We start from the raw sequence: 25,213 nt of genomic DNA, 5'->3' as shown, positions 1-25,213 counted from the left end.
GGAGAGGGCCTCCTCGGTGGTGGCACCTGCCCTGTGGAACGCCCTCCCTTCAGATGTCAAGGAAATAAACAACTATCTGACTTTTAGAAAACATCTGAAGACAGCCCTGCTTAGGGAAGTTTTTAATGTATGATGTTTTATTGTGCTTTTAGTGTTCTGTTGGGAGCCGCCCAGTGTGGCTGGGGAAACCGAGCCCGATGGGTGGGGTATAAATAATAAATTACAGTGGTACCTCGGGTAAAGAACTAAACTGTTCCTAACGTGAGGTACCACTTTAGGTAATGGGGCCTCCCGCTGCCGCCACGGGATTTCTTTTCTCATGCTGAAGCAAAGTTCTTAACCCAAGGTACTATTTCTGGGTTAGCGGAGTCTGTAACCTGAAGCGTGTGTAACCCAAGGTACCACTGTATTATTATAGAAACAATGAAGGATTGCAACTGATTAGTTAGTTAGTTAGTTAGTTAGTTAGTTAGTTAGTTAGTTAGTTAGCATACATAGTTGCTGGACTTTTTTTTCAGCCAGAAATCACCAGAAGTCAATTCCGGCACCTCTCAGGTGGGCGCCATTGCCATTATAAGAGAACAAGGGAAGCGTTCATGGTGAGTTCTGGCATCCCTTTTTTCCTAGAAAAAGGAACAGCAGAGTCCTAAGCAACAGGGTAACACAGAAGGGCATTAAAAGATCTCATCTACCATTAAAAGCCCAAGAGAGCAGGACGGGCAGTGCCTGGTGCCCAAAGGATGGTAGAGATGTGACCAAGCAAACTTCTCAGCGGAGAGTTTTCCACCATTTGGGTGCCACCAAGGAGAAGGCCCTCTTCTCCAGCAGCTTCCTGCTAGACCTCAGAAGGCAGGGAAATTAGAAGACAGGTCTCTGAACAACATATTTACTGAGGGATAGGTTCAAGTGGAAGAAAATGACCCTTTAGATAGTGCTGGGCCTAGACGTTTTGGGCAGCCTTCACCAATGTGGCAGCCTACAAATGTTTTGGACTACAATTCCCACAACCCCTGGCCATTGGCTATGATTGCTGGGGCTGATAGGAGTTGGAGGCCCAAGGGTTTCTGGAGGGCGCTATGTTATATCTCCTCCTAATCTATGAGGCGCCACTTCGTTTGAAACCCTCTGCCACAAGTGTAAAACAGATTCCTTTTGCACAGCGGAAAGCTTCAACGCAGTTGCCGCAGCGGGTCATGAGTTAGACGTCAACCCAGGAAGTGAGCTAAGGAATTGAATCTACCTCAAGTCAATAACGGTGGCCATAGCATGAAGACAGACGACGCTGGATTCTGGAAAATCTCTCTTAATCATCTCCTGTAAACGAGAAGTGAGACATCCTCAGTGAGTCAGGTAGAAATCCTGCAAAACTCATCAACAGTGAGGTCAGTATCCGCCTGACCACAAGATTGGTAACAGGAGGAACCTCAACTCCAGTTAAGGTACAAGGAGGGCTCTGCATGTACAGGGGGAAAAGGAAGGGTTGAGTAAGTATTTTCAAGAGCGGGATCAGATTGAAAACAGGCAAACAAGCAAATAGAGAAACTCACTGTTAAGATTCCCACAACATCGGACGTAAAGTTATCCATAAAAAAATCAGTCATGTTGCTCCAGTTGATTGTCTTGCTGAGGATGGATAAGAACCTGAAAAAACTTTTCTTCATGACATCTTCCTAAAGGAAATTGGGTGTGTGTGAGAGAAAAGTATTTCTTATTATTATGGATTTATTGCAGACCTATCCTGCCTTTTTTCTTCAGGGAGCTTGGGGTGGAGCACAGGGTTCTCCCTCTGCTCTTTCAAGCCCCACAACAACCCTGTGAGGGAGGCCAGTCTGAAAGAGACAGTGACAGGCCCCAAGGTCATATACCCAGTGAGCTTCATGGCCCAGTGGGGATTCGAACCCTGGTCTCCCACGTCCTAGTCTGACACTAACCACTACACCACACTGGCTCCCTTTGTCCTGTGCCCATGGAGGAGAAAGTAGACAGTGTACAAAGATGGGGGATCCTTTGGATCCAGAATGGGGGTCAGATGGGGAGCCCCCTGGAGGCTGGATTGGATGCTTAGGCTGGCAGTTGATAACCCTACATTGTGGTGTTGAGAGAGAGAGAGAGAGAGAGAGAGAGAGAGAGAGAGAAGGAGCGTCTCTACCCCCATCATTCAGCCCGGATACTGAGGTCCAGCTCTGAGGGCCTTCTGGTGGTTCCCTCCCTGCAAGAAGTGAGGTTACAAGGAAGCAGGCACAGGGCCTTTTCGGTGGTGGCACCTGCCTGGTGAAATGCCCTCCCAGCAGATGTCAAGGAAATAGACAGCTATCTGACTTTTAGAAGACATCTGAAGGTAGCCCGTTTAGGGAAGTTTTTAATGTTTGATGTTTTTTCGCTTTTTAAATTATTGTTATTGGTGTTCTGTTGGGAACCACCCAGAGTGGCTGGGGAAACCCAGCCAGATGGGCGGGGTATAAATAATCAAATTTTGCTATTATATTATTATTATTATTATTTATATCTCACCTTTTCCCCAGTCCAGGACTCAAGGTAGCTTACACAAATTAAAAGAAGAGAGGAAAAATACACACAGCTAAGAACATATAAAAGATAATGGTTAAAAAGTAAAAAAGGGACCCTGAGGGTCATCTAGTCCAACCCCGTGCAATGCTGGAATCTCAGCTAAAGCATCCATGACAGACGGCCATCCAAACTCTGCTTGAAAACAATACAAGAAGAGCCCACACGTCCTGAGGGAGTCCGTTCTACTCCCTCTTTGTTGCCCTGCCTTCTGCCTCCCCTGAACACCTTGAAGCCTGGGTGGGCTCGTATGGGACAGTACGGTCCCTCAGATAGCCTGCTCCTAAATCGTGCCCCCTTACCTCTTTTTTACTGTTGAAGTAATCTATGGTGCTCCTCCAGGAGTTCAGCAGGAGCTCAGGCTCCTGAGCAGAACCAGGGTTCTCGCTTTCTTCCCAGATGGTTGCCATAGCAGAGAGATCAGGGACTATAAGTGCCAGGGAAGAAGAGAGAAAGGAGAAATCAATTACAGTGGTACCTCGGGTTACAGACGCTTCAGGTTACAGACTCCGCTAACCCAGAAATAGTACCTCAGGTTAAGAACTTTGCTTCAGGATGAGAACAGAAATCGCGTGGTGGCAGCAGGAGGCCCCATTAGCTAAAATGGTACCTCAGGTTAAGAATGGTTTCAGGTTAAGAACAGACCTCCAGAACGAATTAAGTATTGGCAAAACCTGTTGGTGTTTCACAACTTTCCGACTAGTTGCAGGACCTTAGCCAGACCTAGCAGAGTAAACGCAGAGTTCATGAAAGCAATTGGCAACTTGGCTGCAGACAGGATAGACGAAGCAGGAACCAGTAACTTGTAGTTAGGTGTTTATTATATACAGTGGACTACTTACAGAAACAGAACAGAACATGGATCTTTAGCTAGCTCTCTCTTACACGACTCACAGCTCTCAACTCCTACACTGAACCTCATACCAGTTAGTAGGCCATTAATCATTATTCCCGTGAGAGAGCTTGACCAATCATGGAGCTGTCTCCATGCCTCTGTATCACCAGGCAGACTTACTCCTTCACATTGCCTTGACTGTCGGCCAAAGCCTAATTGACTCTGTGTGAGTAGCTGCACGTATTCATATTCCCAACATTAAGTTCTTAACCCGAGGTAGCACTGTACAGTCATACCTCGGGTTACAGACGCTTCAGGTTGCATTTATTTTGGGTTGTGGACCGCCGAAACCCAGAAGTACCGGAACAGGTTACTTCTGGGTTTCGGCGGTCGCACATGCACAGACGCACTAGATCGCGCTTTGCGCATGCACAGACGCACCGAATCGCAACCAACGCGTGCGCAGATGTGCCGCTGCGAGTTGCAGACACTGTGGGTTGCGAATGTGTAACCCGCACAGATCACGTTCGCAACCCGAGCATCCACTGTACTCTCCTAATGGGGATTCAGGGTCCCTTGATAAGTCTCCAGAAGTAGTTTGCCTGTAGCAGGGGTGGGCCAAATACGCATAGCTGTCAACTGTCCCATATTTGGCGGGAAACTCCCTTATCCCAGCGCCGTGTCCCACTGCTGTCCCTTATTGATGATGTCCCTTAAATTTCCTGGGTTTCAAAGGAAGCAGCTCCTCTCCCTCCCTCCCTCCCTGCCGGTCAGGGAGGAGGGAGGCTCCAACTGTGTTGCTTGGCTGCGTTGCTCACCCAATATGGAGTCTAAGAATGACTGGGGGGTGGAGCTTGCATGCCTTGTGCCAATCAAATCGGCCGCATTGCCTGGGGTCTCGCCTTTGCTCAGCACTTCCCAGCGGAGAGGTGATGGTGGTTTTCCTTGCTGCATCCCCTTTACCGGGTTGCTGCACTGTGGGAACCAACGCTTAAGGCAGCCCTGTTCAGGGATGTTTTTAATATGTAATGCTGTATTGTTTTTAATACTGATTGGGAGCCGCCCAGAGTGGCTGGGGGAAACTCAGCCAGATGGGCGGGGTATAAATAATAAATTATTATTATTATTATTATTGAGGCTTTGTTTGGCTGCTGGCTTGGCTTTCTGCTTTTGGCTAGGAGGGGCTCAGAAGTTGAACATCCCTGTGCCCTGCTGATCCCTTATTTTCGAGGCTGCTGGTCCCTTATTTTCAAATCTGTAAGTTGGCAGCTATGCAAATGCGGGGGCCAAATTCAGCCTGCTTGGCACCTCTCCCTGGCCGGCAGGACTTTCTCCAGGCCACCCACCCCTCCTCTCTAGGTCACCTGCCCTGGATGGAGAATAGAGAGGAGTGAAATCAGCCTATGTTGCAAAGCTAAGCATCTTGTTCATTGCTCCGCCCACTTTTGCCTCTGGCCCTGTGAGTAAAGATGGCATCCGGCACGTTTCTTCTGCGCCACTGTGCTTCCGTGCCGATCGAAAACTCGAGCTCCCTTAGCATAGTCCTAGCAGAGTTCAGCAGAGTTCAGCAGCGGGAGAAACTGTTGCCGTGTGTGGATAATAAATCAGACTGAATGCAAGCTTCTCTCCTATCTCCAACAGTCTTTTAATGAGTAGAAAAACATCGTAAATTAGCCCGGCGATAGAGCAGGCATCTTTTCGCCTCTCAGTCAAAACCGAAAGAAAACTCACACACAAAGAAAGATTCCTGTATGTGAATATAACCACGCCTCAGAATGTGAGACGTCACACAGAACTGTTTAACCCTGTAAGTTCTGATTCTCCTCACAGGCCCCGCCCACCAATGGCAAGGGAGGGCAGCCCTCAGTCTGCAAAAGATCTCCCAGCCTTGGCCTGCAGGATCCATGAAAGCTTTCCTCAACTTCTGTGCCTGCATGTGATATAGAATTAAGAATTTGGGGCACTGTCTGATGCCAGTCTACCAAAGAAGTGTGTGAGGAGGTCTGAGCAGTGCCGGATTTACATATAAGCTAAAAAAGCTATAGCTTAGGGCCCCACTCTCTTGGGGGCCCCCCAAAAAATTTAAAGGGGGGAAAAACTGGATGTACATTTCCAAAATATAAGATAAAAACAAATTACTTTGATAAAATACATATTTTGTTATGTGAAATGGCTTTAGATACCTATTAGGTCTATACATTACTATATAGCATAAATTCAACACAAAAAACAGGGACAATTTGTTGTGGACAAAGGAGAGCTGGACATATATAAAGGGCCCCATTACCTTCAGTAGCTTAGGGCCTCATCAAACCTAAATCCGGCCCCGGGTCTGAGCTGCACTGAGCTGCACTTGCTGCAGCTCAGACCACATGGCTCTTACAAGCCACACTTGAATTTCTATACCAATAATTTGGGAACTCTCACCACTGTAACTAAGCCAGGTTTTACTGCCTGTGCAACTTTTCTGATGAGTATGTGGAAAAGCACATGAACCTGACCTTTGAAGAGTTTGTAAGTAAACCCATTTTTAACTGACCAAACCTGTGGTCTTTTCCTATGCTTGGGGCAGCAGGGACTGTTCGGTTACTCACAAAGGCATATTTTAAAGGCCTAACAGCCAATATTGCTGCCCCAAGCCGACTGAAACTAAATCCTTCGAAGACAGAGGTCCTACGGCTGGGTCGGGATGGCATGGGGATGAGGGACCAACTCCCTTCTCTTGCGGGGGCCCAATTAGTGCCATTACCTTCCGTTAAGAGTTTGTGTGTAATCCTTGACGCCTCCCTTTCCATGGAGGCGCAAGTTACAGCAACAGCCAAGGTGACATTTTTCCACCTTCGCTGCATCAAACAGTTGGTCCCTTACCTTTCCCGCCCCGGCCTGGCCACAGTGATCCATGTGACGGTCATCTCCAGGCTTGACTACTGTAATTCGCTCTACGCGGGGCTGCCCTTGAAGCTGTCCCAGAAACTCCAGCGGGTGCAGAATGCTGCAGCGAGGCTCCTCACGGCGTCTCTGCCGTGGGAGCATATTCACCCAGTGCTTTTCAAGCTGCACTGACTCCCGGTGGAGTACAGGATCAGATTTAAGGTGCTGCTTTTGACCTTTAAAGCCCTTCACGGCCTAGGACCCTCGTACCTACGGGACCACCTCTCCTGGTATGCCCCATGGAGAGCCTCAAGGTCCATAAACAGCAACACCCTAGTGGTCCCGGGCCCTAAGGAAGTTAGACTGGCTTCAACCAGAGCCAGGGCTTTTTCAACACTGGCCCCACCCTGGTGGAACGCTCTGCCTCATGAGACCAGGGCCCTGCAGGATCTGATTTCTTTCTGCAGGGCCTGTAAGACAGAGTTGTTCCACCTGGCCTTTGGCTTGGAGCCAATTTGATTCCCTCCCTCTCTTTTTTCTTTTTCTTCTCCTCCTGCGATGAGGCTACATTTTAATATTTTAATGTTTCAATATTTTAATGTTGTATTTTTAATTTTGTTTTTAAGTTGTAATAATTTAACTTGTTTTTTATTATTGCTTGTAAGCCGCTCTGAGCCCAGCCTTGGCTGGGGAGGGCAGGGTATAAATAAAAATTATTATTATTATTATTATTATTATTATTATTATTATTATTATTTCACTTTGCTGCATATTATAAATCTCTGCTGGAATTCCTTCACCAAAGAGCACTAGCCCCAAACCTGGAACTTGGCATCTAGGAATTATCCTTTCATATGTATTTGTTTTTCCTCGCATCCACAATTACAACGCAATCTGAGGCGCAGAGACCTTGCTTTACCTGAAGTCATGGTTTTTCGTCTCCTCGTCTTTTCTTTCTTTCCCTTCCGGTAGATTTTCTTGAGACATCGAAGCAGCGGCCCGCTTTCATCCGTGATAGACTCGGTTGAGTCATCCTGCAAGTCCCCTTGGCTCAGATCTGTCCCGCTCTGGCTACCCAGAAAAATTTCAGAATCTTCCCACCCCAGGGGGGAAGACCCTCGAAAGATGTCGTCTTCATAGTCTCCCAGGTAGCTGCTCAAATCCATTCTGCAACAGACAGGAAGAAGGGACACCTCAGGTTTTGTTTACAGAAACAAAAGGTAAGGTAAAGGTAAAGGTAAAGGAATAGAATAGAACAGAATAGAATTTATTATTTATACCCCGCCCATCTGGCTGGGTTTCCCCAGCCACTCTGGGCGGCTTCCAACAAAGTATTAAAATACAGCGGTCTGTTAAACATTAAAAGCTTCCCTAAAGAGGGCTGCCTTCAGATGCCTTCTAAAAGTCTGGTAGTTCTTCTTCTCTTTGACATCTGGTGGGAGGGTGTTCCACAGGGCGGGTGCCACCACCGAGAAGGCCCTCTGCCATGGTTCCCTGTAACCTCACTTCTTGCAGGGAGGGAACCGCCAGAAGGCCCTCGGCGCTGGACCTCAGTGTTTGGGCAGAACGATGGGGGTGGAGACGTTCTTTCAGGTATACTGGACTGAGGCCGTTTAGGGCTTTAAAGGTCAGCACCAACACTTTGAATTGTGCTGAGAAACGTACTGGAAGCCAATGTAGGTCTTTCAAGACTGGTGTTATGTGGTCTCAGCGGCCCCTCCCAGTCACCAGTCTAGCTGCCGCATTCTGTATTAGTTGTAGTTTCTGGGTCACCTTCAAAGGTAGCCCCATGCAGAGCACATTGCAGTAGTCCCAGCGGGAGATAACTAGAGCATGCACCACTCTGGTGAGACAGTCTGCGAGCAGGTAGGGTCTCATCCTGCGTACCAGATGGAGCTGATAAACAGCTGCCCTGGACACAGAACTGACCTGTGCCTCCATGGACAGCTGTGAGTCCAAAATGACTCCCAGGCTGTGCACCTGGTCCTTCAGGGGCACAGTTACTTCATTCAGAACCAGGGGGTCCTCCACAACTGCCCGCCTCCTGTCCCCAAAAAACAGTACTTCTGTCTTGTCAGGATTCAACCTCAATCTGTTAGCTGCCATCCATCCTCCAACCGCCTCCAGACACTCACAGAGGACCTTCACTGCCTTCACTGGTTCTGATTTGAAAGAGAGGTAGAGCTGGGACAGAGTGACGGGAGCTCACTCCGTCGCGGGGATTAGAACCGCCGGCCTTCCGATCGGCAAGCGCAAGAGGCTCAGTGGTTTAGAGCGCAGCGCCACCAAAGCAGCTAGGCTGTCCTGCTGCAGCTTTTCATTTGGCGGCTATGGAACTCACTGCCACTGGAAGCAGTGATGGCTTTAAAAGAGGACTGGAGAAATTCATGAAGGATAAGGTTACCAATGGCTGCTAGCCGCAATAGCTATGCTCTGCCTCTACAGCTGGAAGCAGCAGTGATTCTGAATCCCAGCTGCTGGAAACCACAGGAGGGGAGAGAATTGATTTTGTGCTCAGATCCTGCTTGCAGGTTCCCCGAAAGAGACCAATGAGAGGACAGGATGAAGGACTAAATGAGTCACTGGCCTGATCCAGACAGACTCTTCTGATGTTGTTATGCCATTCAGGGACCCCATTATTATAGCTTAAGCAAACATATATGGGCAGGAGCTTCTCAAATATATATAAAAAATCACAGTCCTAGTTATGTATGCAAAGGATGAAGGAGAAAACTGGTTTCGTTTGCACTTTAATATGACCAGCCCAATTTGCTCTTCCTGAAACTATTCACCAACTGAAACCTGTTGAAATTCTCCTTTTTCCCAATCTATTCTTGCGATGCAGCTCTTCAAACAAAATTTGGGCATGACAATGTGTATATTAGGTGAGAGCGTGCCTAAAAACACATAAACTCATGAAAACAGCATACAAAATGCATTGTATTTCTTACAAAAAGGTGCCCCTTTTTGGCAAAAATCACATACAAAAATGAGTATATTATGAGAAGTTTCTATGAAATTGACAGGTTCCTACATCTGTAATGTGGATGCTGCTGGTGAGCTGCTGCTGCTGGGAATCAAGAGGGTAAAATAATGATTCCATCATGATTTAGAATCATAGAATCATAGAGTTGCAATGGAACCCCATTCCAACCTCCTTGTAATGCAGGAATCTCAGCTAAACCATGACAGATGGCCATCCGATCTCTGCTTGGAAACCTCCAGGGAACGAGAGGGTCTTAATTTATCTGTGTTGTAGATGCACTGTGTGACTTCACCTTTCCTAACGAACTGAGATGATGCAAGCAGCTTATTCCTCCAGAAAAAAAGGACCACAGATCTGTAGCACTTACTGCCCAGCTGAGAATAGATTTGATCTTCGGTTCACTCCAGGCAAGCAGCTCAAGAGGCAAAACTCAGCCCTACATCGCAACAAGGGCAGCTAGTGCTGGGGAGGGGGGGCGATTCACTGGGTGGAGGGTTTACACTGCAGCTGGATGGGGTCACCCGGGAAACCGCAGGGCAGAGTTGCTATGAAAACACACAGGTAATAAAGGGTGGACCAAGGTGACCCGGCGATGTGGTCCCTGGGCTCACGAAGCTTTTCTCAACGTTGAGTTCAGGTGAGTTTATAAAATTAGGGATGGATTGGAGAAAGGGGATAGAGAAAAGGTTTTCCTCCCTCTCTCATCATGCTACAACTCATGGCCGGAAGATTTCAGGGCAGATAAAAGAAAACACGACTGTACTTGTTAAACCACCGGTAGGCAAACTAAGGCCCGGGGGCCAGATCCGGGCCAATTGCCTTCTAAATCTGGCCCGCGGACGGTCCGGGAATAAGCGTGTTTTTACATGAGTAGAATGTGCCCTTTTATTTAAAATGCATCTCTGGGTTATTTAAAGGATGTGGGTGGCACTGTGGGTTAAACCACAGAGCCTAGGACTTGCCAATCAGTAGATCAGTGGTTCGAATCCCTGTGACGGGGTGAGCTCCCGTTGCTCGGTCCCTGCTCCTGCCAACTTAGCACGTCAAAGTGCAAGTAGATAAATAGGTACCGCTCCGGTGGGAAGGTAAACAGCATTTCCGTGCGCTGCTCTGGTTTGCCAGAAGCGGCTTAGTCACGCTGGCCACATGACCTGGAAGCTGTACGCCGGCTCCCTCTGCCAGTAAAGCGAGATGAGCGCCACAACCCCAGAGTCGTCCACGACTGGACCTAATGGTCAGGGGTCCCTTTACCTTTACCTGGATTCTTTGTGGGGCATAGGAATTCGTTCATTTCCCCCCCCAAAAAAATATAGTCCAGCCCCCCCACAAACTCTGAGGGACAGTGGACTAGCCACCTGCTGAAAAAGTTTGCTGACCCCTGTGTTAAACTATGGAACTCTGCCATAGGAAGCAGGGATGGTCACTAACCTGGATGGCTTTGGAAGAGGGTTAGACAAATTCACGGAGGAGAAGGCTGAATTTCTGAGCTCAGCTCTGCTTCCAGAGCAATGCTTCTGTACACCAATGTTGGAAACCTCAGGAGGGGAGAATTGCTCTTGTGGTGGGTTTCTCTTTTGGGTTTCCCAGAGACATCTGGTCGGCCACTGTGAGAAGAGGATGCTGGTCTAGACGGACCATTGGCCGGATCCAGCAAGGCTCGTCTTATGTTCTTATACTGAGTACAGTGGTACCTTGGGTTACGGATGCTTCAGGTTACAGACACCGCTAACCCAGAAATAGTGCTTCAGGTTAAGAACTTTGCTTCAGGATAAGAACAGAAATTGGGCTCCGGTGGCGCGGCGGCAGCAGGAGGCCCCATTAGCTAAAGTGGTGCTTCAGGTTAAGAACAGTTTCAGGTTAAGTACGGACCTCCGGAACGAATTAAGTACTTAACCCGAGGTACCACTGTAGTTTCAAAGTCTGGCATTGCTCTCAAAGATGGATTATGCATTGAAAGGCTAACAGGTCTGGCACTTCTGACCCGTGTTTTTGTCATTGAATTCTACTCAATATTGATCCAGAGCAGATTCCAACGTATAGTTAGCAGAGCAAAAACTTAAACACGTAGCAGGATTCTCAAAAAAAAAAAAAAAAAAAGAAATAAAAAAATTGATCAGAGGCAATTGTATTTCATGCAGCAGAGCTTTACTGCTACTGAAGGCAAATGAGCATAAAGGTCACAGATCCAGTACATTCAGGATTGGCATTGTCCATAAGAAATCCAGTTCCAGCAGACTTAATAACTTGCAATAATACTAAACCTTAACGCTAAGCATACTGTGTACAGAACACCACACCAGAAAGAAAGAAGGAAAGAGAGATAGAAAGCGAAAGTGAAACCCAGTCTCCTTCTGGCCTTACTTTTATAGCCAGCATGAGCTTGTCAGAAAGAGATAACAGAGCCAGTTTAAGCCCACTGTACTCAGCTTCTTGGAAGGAATAACCCAAACATCATGATGAACCTTCTGCTTGTTTCTTTCACATAGAGAAGCTTCCAGAACCCTCTTGAATTAAGTAGAATAGGAAAGATATCTGCACATCATATCAATACTATTTGTACCAAGAAATGCAATTTGACGGTTAACCTGTGGCACTTCAGATATTGCTGGACTCTAGTTCCCATCAACCTTGACCACTGGACGTGCTGGCTAGGGATGATGGGAGTTGCAGTCCAACAAACTGCTTAGCCCCCCTGGTTTAGTGGACTTTTTATCCAGCCGTGATATAAAGAAGGGGTTTCATGTATGGGAATCCCGCCAGATCCTGGAGCTCACCAGCCCAGCCAGCCCAATATTCCATCATAGAATCATAGAATTGTAGAGTTGGAAGGGACCCGAGGGTCATCTAGTCCAACCCGCTGCAATGCAGGAATATGCAGCTGTCCCATATGGAGATCGAACCTGCAACCTTGGCGTTCTCAGCACCGTGTTGGTAACCAGCTGAGCTATTCAGGTATTATTTGCACTGCATGAAGAAGTGCTTACTTTTCTCTTTCCTGAATCTTCCCATGTTCGGCTTCATTGAATGTCCACAAATTGTAATGTTACAGATCTATCTATCTATCTATCTATCTATCTATCTATCTATCTATCTATCATCTATCTATCTATCTATCATCTCTGTTCCCACACTGCTCCAGTGGGAAGTTTGTGGCTTGGATCCTGACAAGGAACTAATCCACAATTCCAGCTCAGCCAGTAGGGCACGAAACTCTTCATTTCATTGGTCATGGGTTCAAGCCGCACATTGGGCAAAAGATTCCTGTATTGCAGGGACTGGGTTGGACCAGATGACCCTTGTGTTCCTGAGCAGTAATCTAGGCAGGGCATTTAGCGCTCCTTGTTTCCAAGGTCATCCTGCAAATATGCAGTAAAATAAAAAGTAAAAAAAAAAGTTCCATTCAGGTTGAAAGTGCGGACCCAGGAAGGTATACCGTGACTGGAAGCAGCTTTTGGGACCCAAACATGGGACCTAGGGAAGGAAACGTGTCGTCAGGAGAAGGGCGATGACTCTGTTGCATTGATGATAATAAAGTGGTAGGACGGAGAGCCAGCAAAACCTTTGCAAATTCTGCTAGGGCCGCATCTGACTTCGCATTCAATGAAACCGGGGAGAGATTTTTACCATTGTGATCAAGGAACAGCAGAGTCAACCTGAATGGTGAAGGCCAGGGGATGACATCACCGGCAGCCAATCAAAGGGACGCTGCAGAATTCCAAAGCATTGGCCCACCACCTCCATAGCAAGGCTTTTGCTACAAAACGGGTTTCCCCAACCCGGTGCCCGCTGGAGGTTAGGGACTATGATTCCGCGGCAGAGCTGCCTGCCTGCCATTGATCTTGTGGGCATCCAACAAAGTGGAAGTCTGGAAGATTCAGAGCAGATTAAAAGGAGGACTCCTTCATATTGTGCATAGTTATACTGTGCAACTCAGGAGGCAAATCCAGTTCAAATTTTCAAACCATTATTGGCATATATACAAGATTCCAGGAGGGTTCAGCTCAATAAAATCACTCATCAAAAACCTGCATCTAACACTTAAGTTGCATTTTAACATTCACGAATCCTCGTTGCATTTTGCTAAAACCTGGCTGCTATCTCCATCTTATCCTGGTACGCAGGTGAGGCCCTCCCTGCCTGCGGACTGTCTCACCAGAGTGGTGTATGCTCTGGTTATCTCCCGCTTGGACTACTGCAATGCACTCTATGTGGGGCTCCCTTTGAAGGTGACCCAGAAATTGCAACTAATCCAGAATGCGGCAGCTAGACGGGTGACTGGAAGCGGCTGCCAGGACCACATAACACCGGTCTTGAAAGAACTACATTGGCTTCCAGTACGTTTCCGAGCACAATTCAAAGTGCTGGTGCTGACCTTTGAAGCCCTAAATGGCCTCAGCCCAGTAGACCTGAAGGAGTGTCTCCATCCCCATCATCCAGCCTGGACACTGCGGTCCAGCGCAGTTCCCTCACTGCAAGAAGCAAAGTACAGGAAACCAGGCAGAGGGCCTTCTCAGTAGTGGCACCCACCCTGCGGAACACCCTCCCACCAGATGTGAAGGAAATAAGCAGCTATCTTATCTTTAAAAGACATCTGAAGGCAGCCCTGTTTAGGGAAGTTTTTAATATTTAATGCTATATTATTTTTAACACTCGATTGGAAGCTGCCCAGAGTGGCTGGGGAAACTCAGCCAAATGGGCGGGGTATTATTATTATTATTATTATTATTATTATTATTATTATTATTAGCTAATAATAATAATAATAATAACAACAACAACAACAACTAGATCGGCCATTGGCTGGATCCAGCTGGCCTCTTCTTACATTCTTAACCTTTGGGTTGAATGGGACAAAAACGCTCAACTGCTGTGACCCCAGGTAAAACGAGAAACTCAGCTCAGGACCAAGCCACTTCACTTTATTTTTTTTTTAATGCTTTTTATTGGTGTTTCATTTAATACAAACAAACAAAATACAGTAAAATTCAACAGTCATTTACCCACATTCCTTCCCCACACTCTGCTGAGCATTGAGTTCCTTCCCTCCCTTCAACAGGTTTTCTTATGTCAGTTACTTTTCCACAGTTTCTTATTGTATCCAATCCTATCTACATCGTAAGATTTATTTCAGTCCTGCCAGGGTCTTCAAATTTCTACAATTATTATTTATGTACCCCATAAATTTACTCCAATCTTTTTGGAATTTTGTTTCCTCCTGATTTCGGGTTCTACAGGTCAGTTTTGCTAGTTCCGCATAATCAACCATCTTCGTCTGTCACCCCTCTATTGTTGGTAATTCCGGTACTTTCCATTTTGGGGCTAACAAAATTCTGGCAGCAATCATACCATACATAAATAAACTTTGATCTGCTTTTTCTATTTCCTCTCCATCAAGCCTAGCAAGAAAGCTTCCGGCTTTTTCGGGAAAGTGTATTTAAATATCTTTTTCAATTCGTTATAAATCAGTTCCCAAAACTGTTTCCTTTTCTCACATGTCCACCACATGTGGTAAAAATCTCCATCTTTATCTTTGCATTTCCAACATATCTTACTACTCATCCTGTACATTCTCACCGCTTCACTTCTTTGCATAGCTGTCAACTTACAGATTTGAAAATAAGGGACCAACAGCCAAAATAAGGGATTTTCTGGGCACAGGTATGTTCAACTTCTGAGCCGCTCCGAGCCAAAGGCAAAAAGCCCAGCCAGCAGCCAAACGAAGCCTCAAGTGGTGGTTCCCACAGCGCAGCAACCCGGCAAAGGGGATGCAGCAAGGAAAACCACCATCACCTCTCCGCTGGGAAGCGCTGAGCAAAGGCGAGTCCCCAGGCAACATGGACGATTTGATTGGCACAAGGCATGCAAGTTCCACCCCCCAGTCGTTCTTAGACTCCTTATTGGGTGAGCAATGCAGCCAAGCAACACAGTTGGAGCCTCCCTCCTCCCTGGCCGGCATGGAGGGAGGGAGAGGAGCTGCTTCCTTTGAAACCCAGGAAATTTAAGGGACATCAACAATAAGGGACAGCATTGGGACACGGCACTGGGATAAGGGACTTTCCCGCCAAATAAGGGACGGTTGACAGCTATGCTTCTTTGTTGCTCCTCCTGCAGTGAGCCAGCATTGAAGATGCTTTCATTAAAAAAAAACCCCAAGTTTAAGGTTTGCCAGAGGTTGGGAATGAACACACACACACACACCAGCTTCAGGGACAAAGCGAAACATCCAGCCCCCAGAGTATCAGTGCCTCGTAATCTGAGACGTCCAAGATAAAGCAGGACTGTATTGGTGTTAAATAAGTAATGATCAGACAAAAGGCATCTTGGAAAAAGGAGATTGTGTGCAGCTGGTCTTCTGGAGAGCCACCAAGGTCACCTTGCATGACCCTGAAAGGCTGATGCAATATAAGAACCTAAGAATGCAAGAGTCTTGCTGAATCCATATAGGTCCATATGAGGTCCATATAGTTCAGCAACCTGGTCGCATCTCAGGGACCAACCACATGCCCCAATGGGATGCCCATTTGAGATTCCCAGCAAGTAGCATTTGGAAGCATATTGCCTCATGCAGTGGAGGTCCAACACTGTAGTCCTACCACATCCATGCAAGGTGGGCCAAGGCCCCTGGTCTGGATAGAGGCAGAGGCTTAAAGCCCCCAGCCCTTCGCACTAGGTTCTGTGATAAGAATTTTCAGGTCTTAAAGGTAAAGGGAACCCTGACCATTAGGTCCAGTCGTGACTGACTCTGGAGTTGTGGCGCTCATCTCGCTTTATTGGCCGAGGGAGCCGGCGTACAGCTTCCGGGTCATGTGGCCAGCATGACTAAGCCGCTTCTGGCAAACCAGAGCAGCGCACGGAAATGCCGTTTACCTTCCCGCCGGAGCAGTACCTATTTATCTACTTGCACTTTGACGTGCTTTCGAACTGCTAGGTTGGCAGGAGCAGGGACCGAGCAACAGGAGCTCACCCCGTCGCGGGGATTTAAACCACCGACCTTCTGATCGGCAAGTCCTGGGCTCTGTGGTTTCACCCACAGCACCATCTGCGTCCCTTAGGTATGTAATAAATATTCATAAATGTACCAAGCAAACATGTACATAAATATATAAACCACATGTCTGAAAACGCCACGGAAAAAAGTCCTGAACAAATTGACCTCAACTATTTCTCTGCAAGGTCAAAGTGGGAAACCTCCCCATTCTCTTTTTACTTCACAAATCGTGTCTTAAGGGCACATCTAAGATATGAATAGGATGTGAGGCTGTGACCTGGCTCAGGAATGAAGTATTTATCATTACAAAAGACTGGCCAGGCTCCCCAGGCAATCCAATCAAGTGACCATTAAACAGGTAACCTGGCAGACAGGAGGTAAACAAACCACTCAGATTTCTGCTGTAGACCACCCCTTCTGTGATGTATGTATGATGTATGGAGAGGTGGTCTTGAGCTCCAGGGCTGGGAATTTAAAATGTCTATATAAGGCCTTGCGCGCCATTGTTCTGGGTTCCTCCTCCCTGCGGCGTGTAGTGAGTGAGGACCCTGTTGCAACAGATCAATAAAGATCAGGTTTACTAGCTGCTTTGCTTCTCAATATTCTCTGGTTGGCCTCTGTTATTTTCTCCTACCAATAGGGAACCTACGTAAGGACTCTATATGGGCTCTTGGATACCCCATAAGGGGGAAAAGGGCATATTTTTTTTTGTTTTCTTTACAACAGTTCCCAATTCAGATCAGGCCCCTGGGTTGGCAATTTGTGTTTGTTTGTTTTTTAAAAAACCTTGCACCTATGGGCACGGATGCAGAGCAAATGTATCATCCAATTTAGTCCCCAGTAAGCACACAGGTTTGCATTGTGCAATTAAGGGTTTACACAAAAGGAGGTCCCGCCGGTCCATTGAGGCTTCTTCTCAGGAAAGCAGGTTTAGGAGTTCAGTCCCCTTCTGCTCGTGAGACACACTTTTCTTTAGGGTTTCACTCGTCCCAGAGCTAAACGCATTTATTATTTTTCCCTTGTGCAATTTTACGATAACGCGGCTCGTATTGATAAACAGCAAAACAATGGCATCTGACTAAATGTAATTTAATTTACAGATGAAAGCTGCACCCATCTGAAAATCAGTGAAACCTCTTTACAGATATGAAAAGAGCGAAAGGAATGAAGAGCAATTACGCCAAGCCCTGCGCAGGATAAAATTCCGTCATCTGTCACCCCTGCTTTGTGTCCATCATTTTTGTGTTTATCCAAAAGCGGGATTTATGAGGGTCCGGACCCACTACTTGTGTTTCTGGGGAAGATGGGCATCCATTGCTTCAGGGGTGGGGTGCCCCTCCAGGACCCAGAGACACGCAAACAGCTCCATTGCCACAGCCTTCCTGCCCAGATGATCCAGATTTCTCTGCAATGCCTGTGGTCACCATGGCAACAGAAGACTTGATAATGGATTCAAGGATGCCTGTGCTTCCTTCTCTAGCAGCAGGCTTTAAAGGGAAGGCCAGCCTCCAGACACACTGTGAAAATTCCTTTATTTGAGCTTTTGAGTCAGAGTCCAGCCTCAGAACATATTTCAGATATCTAAGTTCCATGCACATCTTCTGTATATCGGGGCAGCCCCTCCCCACCCTGTATATCAGCCTCCCCGTTTTTGTCTTTGAAGGATGTCTTATTAAAATGTTGATATTTGTTTTACACATGTAATTGGGGTTATTATTTTTTAATTGTGTTCTTTAAATTTCCCCCGAGACCCCTGTCCTCCAAAATACATTATGAAAACCTATCTTCCATTACATACACCACAACTTTATACATCTGTAAAACACGCTCTCATTAACGGAACCACAAATTGGTCTAAACTTTTGGAACTCGTCTTTGGGTTTTAAGGGGGCGGGGTGTGTTTATATGAAACCTGGATTTCTGAAGGTTACAGTTTGCTTGTGGGCAGTTCTCATAGACACCTGGTTGAACTAGACAGGGCACTGGCCTGATCCAGCAGCCTCTTATATTTTTTAATGCCTTCTCCTGGGTGAAACTATTGGTCTCTCAAAGCTGCTGTTGTTTATCCTGATTGAAGCCTGCAGTTCAAGATGTCTGGCAAACATCCAGGACTGATCCATTTGCGGGCTTTGCCCTAGAAGAACTAGAGAGCAGGATAAGTCTATCTATGGCTACTAATATTGGCAGGATGGCTAGATGCTTCTTCCATGGAAGGAGGCAGTAACACTTCTGAATAACAGTTGCTGGAAGCTGATGGAGAAGAGAGTGGTCTTGTGATCTTCTTGTGGGTTTCCTTTTGAGGTATCTGGCCTGTTCTAGTGGGGCTTTGCATTCATAAGATTCTCCCAATACCAGAGAGAAAAAATCTCACACGGGGGGACTTACCAACCTAGCAGTTTGAAAGCATGCCAGTGCAAGTAGATAAATAGGTACCGCTCCGGCGGGAAGGTAAAAGGCGTTTCCGTGCGCTCTGGTTTCCATCACGGTGTCCCGTTGCACCAGAAGCGGTTTAGTCCTGCTGGCCACATGACCCGGAAAGCTATCTGCGGACAAACGCCGGCTCCCTCAGGCTGAAAGCGAGATGAGCGCCGCAACCCCATAGTTGCCTTTGACTGGACTTAACTGTCTAGGATCCTTTACCTTTACCTTACCTCACAGCATTGTTGTGGGCATTAAATAAGGGAGAGAACCAGGTACACCACCTCCAGCTCCTTGCTGGAAACAGTGAGATATAAAATAAATAAATGCGATTTACATCCAGGTGCAATTTAATTTTAGACTCCATACTATCAAATGAATAGGTTCAGTTTGTTAAACGCATTTTGTTCCAGAAGCTAGTTCGGAAGTGGGAGATAGCAAGGAAAATGAAGGCAGATGGGGAAGAATCTCCAGCGCCGGTATCTAACCAGGAAGGTGTGACGACAGAAAAGAGTTATTATGAGAAATCCATCATTAAGCCGCACGGCAGCGAGATGCTTTCACTGGAACAACAAGCCACTTAACGGACTTGTACTTTCCCTTTCCGCCTCCTGGCAATGGTTGCTGCTTATTTTGAATGCAAAACAGGTACCGTATTTTTCGCTCCATAGGGCGTACTGGACCATAGGGCGCACCTAGTTTTGAGGGGGGGAAATAAAGACCCCCCCCTTCCAGCCCCAAAGAGCAAAGAAGCCAAGACAGTGAGCGGGATCCATCCCGCTGGCTGTCTTGGCTTCCTCTTTAGCCACGTGCAACCTCTCCAGCCGGGAGAGGTTGTGCGTGGCTTCGTTTTTAGCCGTGGGGCTGGGGCGGGGGAAGCCTGAGCTTCCCCCGACCCCAGCCCCCAAAACAGGTCCAGGAGAGGCGACGAGATTGCACGCAACCTTGCTGCCCTCCTGGAGCTTGCAGGGCTGGGGACGGGGGAACCCTGAGCTTCTCCCGACCCCAGCCCCCAGAACAGACTGCTACCCGCAAGCCTTCGGAGCCTCGTGGGAACTCCCGCCGTGCTCCGAAGGCTTGCGGATAGCTTTCTGAAGCCCGGGGAGTGCAGCGGCAGTTGGCGCTGCGCTCCCCGGGCTTCAGGCTTCAGGCTACTATCCGCAAGCCTTTGGAGTGCTCCGCAGGCTTGCGGATAGCTGCCTGAAGCCTGGAGAGCGAGAGGGATCGGTGCGTACTGACCTCTCTCATTCTCCAGGCTTTAGCAAAAGCCTGCATTCACTCCATAGGACGTACACACATTTCCCCTTCATTTTTGGAGGGGAAAAAGTGCGTCCTATAGAGCGAAAAATACGTTAATTAAAAAGGGGTGTGTGAAAGAGATGCCTGGTGGCAGCAGCAGGTGGCGGGAATCCCTGCGACGGTTTCCAGATGTAGCCTGCACTACACGCGAAGAATCCTTAGAAGAATGCAAGCTCCTTCTTCAGGACACGCAGTCAACCCTGGCAGCTCAGTGGGTTACAGCATGGTGCTGATGACGCCAAGGTTACAGGTTTGATTCCCTGTGACTGCATATTCCTGCACGGCTGGAATATAATTGAACCTCAGGATCCCTTCCAGCCAGTGCCGGAGTTACATATAAGTTAAACAAGCTAGACAAACCTAGACAGCACCCTAAAAAGCAGAGACATCACCTTGCCAACAAAGGTTCGTATAGTTAAAGCCATGGTTTTCCCAGTAGTGATGTATGGAAGTGAGAGCTGGACCATAAAGAAGGCTGATCGCCAAAGAATTGATGCTTTTGAATTATGGTGCTGGAGGAGACTCTTGAGAGTCCCATGGACTGCAAGAAGATCAAACCTCTCCATTCTTAAGGAAATTAGCCCTGAGTGCTCACTGGAAGGACAGATCCTGAAGCTGAGGCTCCAATACTTTGGCCATCTCATGAGAAGAGAACACTCCCTGGAAAAGACCCTGATGTTGGGAAAGATGGAGGACACAAGGAGAAGGGGACAACAGAGGACGAGATGGTGGGACAGTGTTCTCGAAGCTACCAGCATGAGTTTGACCAAACTGAGGGAGGCAGTGGAAGACAGGAGTGCCTGGCGTGTTCTGGTCCAGGGGGTCACGAAGAGTCGGACATGACTAAACAACAACAAAACAAGCTATAGTTTAGGGCCCCACTCTCTTGAGGGCCCCCCCCCAAATGTAACGAAAAAGCAACTGGATGTACATTTCCAAAATATAAGATAAAAAACAAATAAAATAAAACCTACATACAGTGTTTTGTGTTGTGTAGGCTCCTGTGATGTAAGTAATGGGCCCCGCCTGCTAGCCTGCTCCCTAAAATATCACTGGTTTGCTCCTTTCTATATATAGGGTGCCGACATTCTGCATGGACTGGTTGCATGGCAACATGTGCAAATGGCTTGAGATACCTATGAGGTCCATAAATTACCATATAGCATATATTCCACACAAAAAACAGCGACCGTTTGTTGTTGTCAAAGGACAGCTGGACATAGAAAGGGCCCCATTACCTTCAGGAGGTTAGGGCCTCATCAAACCTAAATCCAGCCCTGCTTCCAGCTCTACAATTCCACATTTCTCAAGGGAACCTGTCAGGGACAACAAACCCCCCCAAGTGGGAGACAGAGAAAAGAGCGAAAAAACTACACGCCCCATCAGCCCTCGGGACAACCCCTTAGGGAAAGCTGCGCGCGCAATCCAAGCCTGCCGCAGCGCGTTACTTGGCCTGAGGGGCGGGGCTTGGCTGGTTCCCGCCCCGTCCTCCTGCTCCGGCCCGGCCGTTGGGCGCGTGCGGGCGGCGGTTGAGCGCGAGGGCGGGGCCTGCCGGCTCCTTGGGCGGGGCCTGGCGGGGGCGGGGCTCAGCTCGTCTTTTCTCTTATTTACAGCGGGCGCCCGGTGGTCGAGGCCGGCTCGGTGCGCGCGCCTTGGAAGTTCGCGAGCGCGCTCGGTTGCGCGCGCAGCTCCTCTGAGGGGAAACTTGAAGGGGGGGTGGGGCACCTTCTCCGTGAGGGAAAAGTGAGGGGAAGGTCTCCCGCCCTGTGAGGGAAGGGGCTTCTTTTTGCCTGAAAAGGGGTAGGGGTGCCTTTTTTCGACAAAAAAAACCCCACACCCAAATATTTGCCGCCTCCCCGCTCCCGGCGAATTCTCTCTGCACGTGAGAGGAGGGGCTTCCCCCACCCCAAAACCGACTGAGGGCTTATGGGGGGAGATTGACAGGCCCCTCCTCCCTTCCACGCCCCCCCCCGACCAATTTTGGACCAGCCCTTCCCCCCCCCCCCGCCGGGTGGGGGCAGTGAGCGCCTCCATGCCCTTGGCTGGGCTGCTGGGCGGTCTCCGTGCCAGCGGCAGCCCCGCCCACCCAGCCGGCCAGCAGGTGGGGTGGGGGCGTGGGAGGGGGCGGGGGTGAGCCTTTGCACACGCATACACACACACACGCGTGTGCCTGCGAGAGCAGCGCCCGTCTGCACGCTCGCCCCTCGCTGCATCGCCCGAAGTGCTGCTGCTGCTGGCGCCCACCGGGACCCCTGGGGAGGCGATGGGGGACCACCGAGAGGCCGGCGACGTCAACTCGAACCTGCTCATCCCCTTCAGCACGGGGGACCTGCAGCTGGACAAGGCCATCTGGCAGTGGCTGACCTGGGACAAGGTGGGTCGGGCTCTTCTTCCCAATAGCCCCCCCCCCCCAGCCTCCAGGATCTGTTATGTAGCTACCAGAGAGAGAGAGAGAGGGGGCGATACTATACATTTCGCTCCTCGTGCAGTTAAAGGGCTTTGCCAACGCCAGAAATAGGAGTTTGCTGCGCTGGGCACTGCTGGAAAATCGTGCGCACGTTAACTTGCTGGAGGGGGGGGGTGGCTTCGTGGAAACTCACATCTGCCTCCTTTGCAGCGTAGGTGAATTTTCGGCGCTGGCAAGAAATTCACCGTTATCGGTTGCCTTTAATTGTGAATGTGCGATCGAGATCGGCGTGCGTGTTTTCCCTTGCCTCTGCCATTTCTCGCCTCTCTCAAAAACGAAGCCCTGCTGCATAACGTTTCACGCATCTGAAGACTGTAGTCTACAAAAGCTTGCGCCATAATAGATTTGCTAAGTCTTTTAAGTTGCCAAAGTCTCTCTGCAAACGACTAACATGGCTACTCCTATTTATATTGCGAGGGATTCCTTAGTGTCCAGCAAACCTTTGCATTCATGTTCCCTTAAAATAGGGCTCCTGGTCCATGTAATTAGGCAGAAGACCATAGTTTAAAATTGGGGTGCAGCCCCTCTCTGAGTAGGGGGCTCATGTGGCTCTGGAAGAAAGAAATTAGGGCATCCCCTCACTTCAAAAGAGATTCTTCTCCCTTATTTCAGCACCATGTACTGCTATCCTTAAGCAGTAGTGCTTAATAAACAGTGATGCAATGTAGACCAGTGACTCATCTATGTTGTAGACAAAGGAAAGTGTTTCTGAGAGCTGGATGTTTTGCATTTTCCTGCTCTGAAATTTCTGTTTTCAGCAGAGGGCAGCTCTGCTATTTTGATTTCATTTTGTTTTTGCAAAGCTGTGCAATTCTAAGACCAAGCTTAAACAACTTTCTTGGGTGGGCTGTTCTGACATAAGTGCCCCACAAGTTCCCTTGACACTATCATTCTTGGAAAGGTATGACATTGCAGAATACAGATTAATTTGCAAGTCACAATTTGTGTGTTACTGTCTTAAGACACTTCCCTTTTCTCTCTCTCTTCTTCTTTTTTTTTTAAACTAGACAGTGCTGCAAACCGTGTGGCTTTGCTTTGTTGCTTGTTTTGTTTTGCACTGTTCTGCTTCCTCCGGGAAGCTATTTCAGTCTGGCATCAAATTTGCTTTTGTACTTGGTTATCAGTAGTGTGTAGGTCTTTTGGCCAGTTATAGCTGATCTGGTTCCCTGATGTCTTACTCTTCCTCCTCTTGCTTGCTTGGTGATGTCATACAGAGTCTGATTAGCATTGTGCAGAGGAAACCTTGTGAAGTGGTCTAGGGGGTGAGAGCTGTCTGAAAGGCAACAATCAGAAATTTGGAAATAGACAATTTTATTTTTTGAATTCTCAGTATTGGAAGGTTCTCTGTAAAATAGCTTTTATATTTAGCACAAAAATAAAACTGAAATATTGGAAAAGAACATGTCATCTTGCAGGTGGACTACGGATGTATTTTTTCAAGGGGAAGGAGGACATTTTGGTGTCTGCATTTTTCAAATAAACTTGGGAGACCAACAGTTTCTACGTTATTGCAAAAGGGTGATCTTGCCTTCCTGCAGATGTGACTGATGTGACTATGTGCATTATTACACTCTAAAATTTAGTGTACAATATGTAAAAGAAGCTTAACATGTTTTACTGCTTCCAGGTGCTCCATAGTTATATCCTTAGATGACTATGGTTGTCTATGGGAATTCCAGGCATTTAAAAATGTGCTTCTCCAAACCTTGCATCTCTTTGACGTTTCAACATTTTATTCCATGCTCTTCAACAGCTTTACATAATTCCACATATTTCAGTTTTTCCACTCTTGTCACTTCCAGCAGTTAACCTGGGCTTGTGATGTAGATGGCAGCCTACATGGGTCATTGCTTCATTTTGAGCTTAATTGTTCCTTTGTTAATACAAAATCTTACAAAGAGGCAGGTGGCACCTGAGCCCCAGTATGTGACGTCAAAATTGTACCCAAGTACTGCAGCTCTTTTTTTTTCTTTTTTTTTTCTTTTTGGTAACAATGGCCATACATCAATATTTCATTGTCTGTGCAGCTAGTTGATGCTGCAGATTGGCTTGGGGCCTATTTTTAGGAACAGTTGCCTCTGAGGTTGGATGTAGCAAGCGATTAATAATGCATGCCACTAATTGTATAAGTGAGGAAAGTTAGTAAAAAAAGAATCATCCTGCATTTGAAATGTGAAGGATACAGTGGGGGGGGGGGAGTTCAGTGATGGAGGAAATGTTTTGCTTACAGAAAATTCCAGGTTGAATCCCTAAAATTTCCAGATTAAAAAAGGGTCAGGTAGCAGGTGATGTGAAATAGCCCTGGCTGCGATGCTGGAAGTCAGAGTAGCTGTTCTGGGCTAGGTGAGTGAATCAACCCAGGATAAGGCCGTTTCCTGTGCTCCTAAATGTACTTACCTGTGTCTTGAAGTTACTTTGAGTTACAGGAGATCAGCAAATGGCTAGATTCACATCCAATTTAAATTGAAGTACTTTGCTTAATTGGATCAAGTGGAATAAAGGTGTAACTTTAAAGGTGTAATCATGGTGACCCACATAAGCTCTGTGACATTTCTCTTATTCAGGCATGAGGTGTAGACTTGGAGCATTACATGATAATTGATATCACATTTGGAGAAATGTCAAAATACTTTTTTGCAACCTATGTCGTCTTATTCTAGAAACAGATGAGCTTGTACAAATAAAACAAGTTTTGTGTGCGCCTGTTTCTCTCTCTCTCTCTCTCTCTCTCTCTCTCTGAATGTATGTGAAAGCTAGGCCATGAAATTGGGATTTCTTAGGTAA

The 25,213-nt window shown here is 47.5% G+C and overlaps 2 protein-coding genes and 1 long non-coding RNA gene across 6 annotated transcripts in view; 2 read left to right on the top strand and 1 right to left on the bottom strand.

Annotated features, from left to right (window-relative positions):
- The window catches only part of LOC309340924 (maestro heat-like repeat-containing protein family member 7), a 66,031-nt gene extending 44,665 nt beyond the window's left edge, over positions 1 to 21,366 (bottom strand). For 2 of the 4 annotated variants that reach the window (XM_081860162.1, XM_081860164.1), the window contains exons 1-5: positions 9,625 to 9,756; positions 7,191 to 7,438; positions 2,868 to 2,992; positions 1,548 to 1,670; positions 1,241 to 1,314 (exon numbers count right to left, since the gene is read on the bottom strand). In XM_081860162.1, coding sequence (XP_081716288.1) covers positions 1,241 to 1,314; positions 1,548 to 1,670; positions 2,868 to 2,992; positions 7,191 to 7,437 — 569 coding nt within the window. In that variant the 5' untranslated portion in view covers position 7,438; positions 9,625 to 9,756. Of the gene's footprint in view, positions 1 to 1,240; positions 1,315 to 1,547; positions 1,671 to 2,867; positions 2,993 to 7,190; positions 7,439 to 9,624; positions 9,757 to 21,200 lie in introns of those variants that run through there. The other 2 variants (XM_081860163.1, XM_081860165.1) reach the window with 2 other exon arrangements.
- On the top strand, positions 9,799 to 17,940 carry LOC309341368. The gene is made up of 2 exons (XR_014156271.1): positions 9,799 to 9,894; positions 17,346 to 17,940. It is a non-coding gene; the product is annotated as an uncharacterized lncRNA (long non-coding RNA).
- A 434-nt stretch (positions 21,367 to 21,800) lies between the features above and the next one.
- The window catches only part of PGM2L1 (phosphoglucomutase 2 like 1), a 37,092-nt gene continuing 33,679 nt past the window's right edge, over positions 21,801 to 25,213 (top strand). Inside the window, exon 1 of the mRNA XM_081860426.1 lies at positions 21,801 to 22,336. Coding sequence (XP_081716552.1) covers positions 22,226 to 22,336 — 111 coding nt within the window. The 5' untranslated portion in view covers positions 21,801 to 22,225. The remainder of the gene's footprint in view (positions 22,337 to 25,213) is intronic.

Source organism: Podarcis erhardii (assembly GCF_964252035.2).
Source record: "Podarcis erhardii genome assembly, chromosome: 4".
Classification (NCBI taxonomy): domain Eukaryota; kingdom Metazoa; phylum Chordata; class Lepidosauria; order Squamata; family Lacertidae; genus Podarcis; species Podarcis erhardii.
Note: the sequence above shows the minus strand (reverse complement) of the source record. Positions and strands in the feature narration are given on the sequence as shown.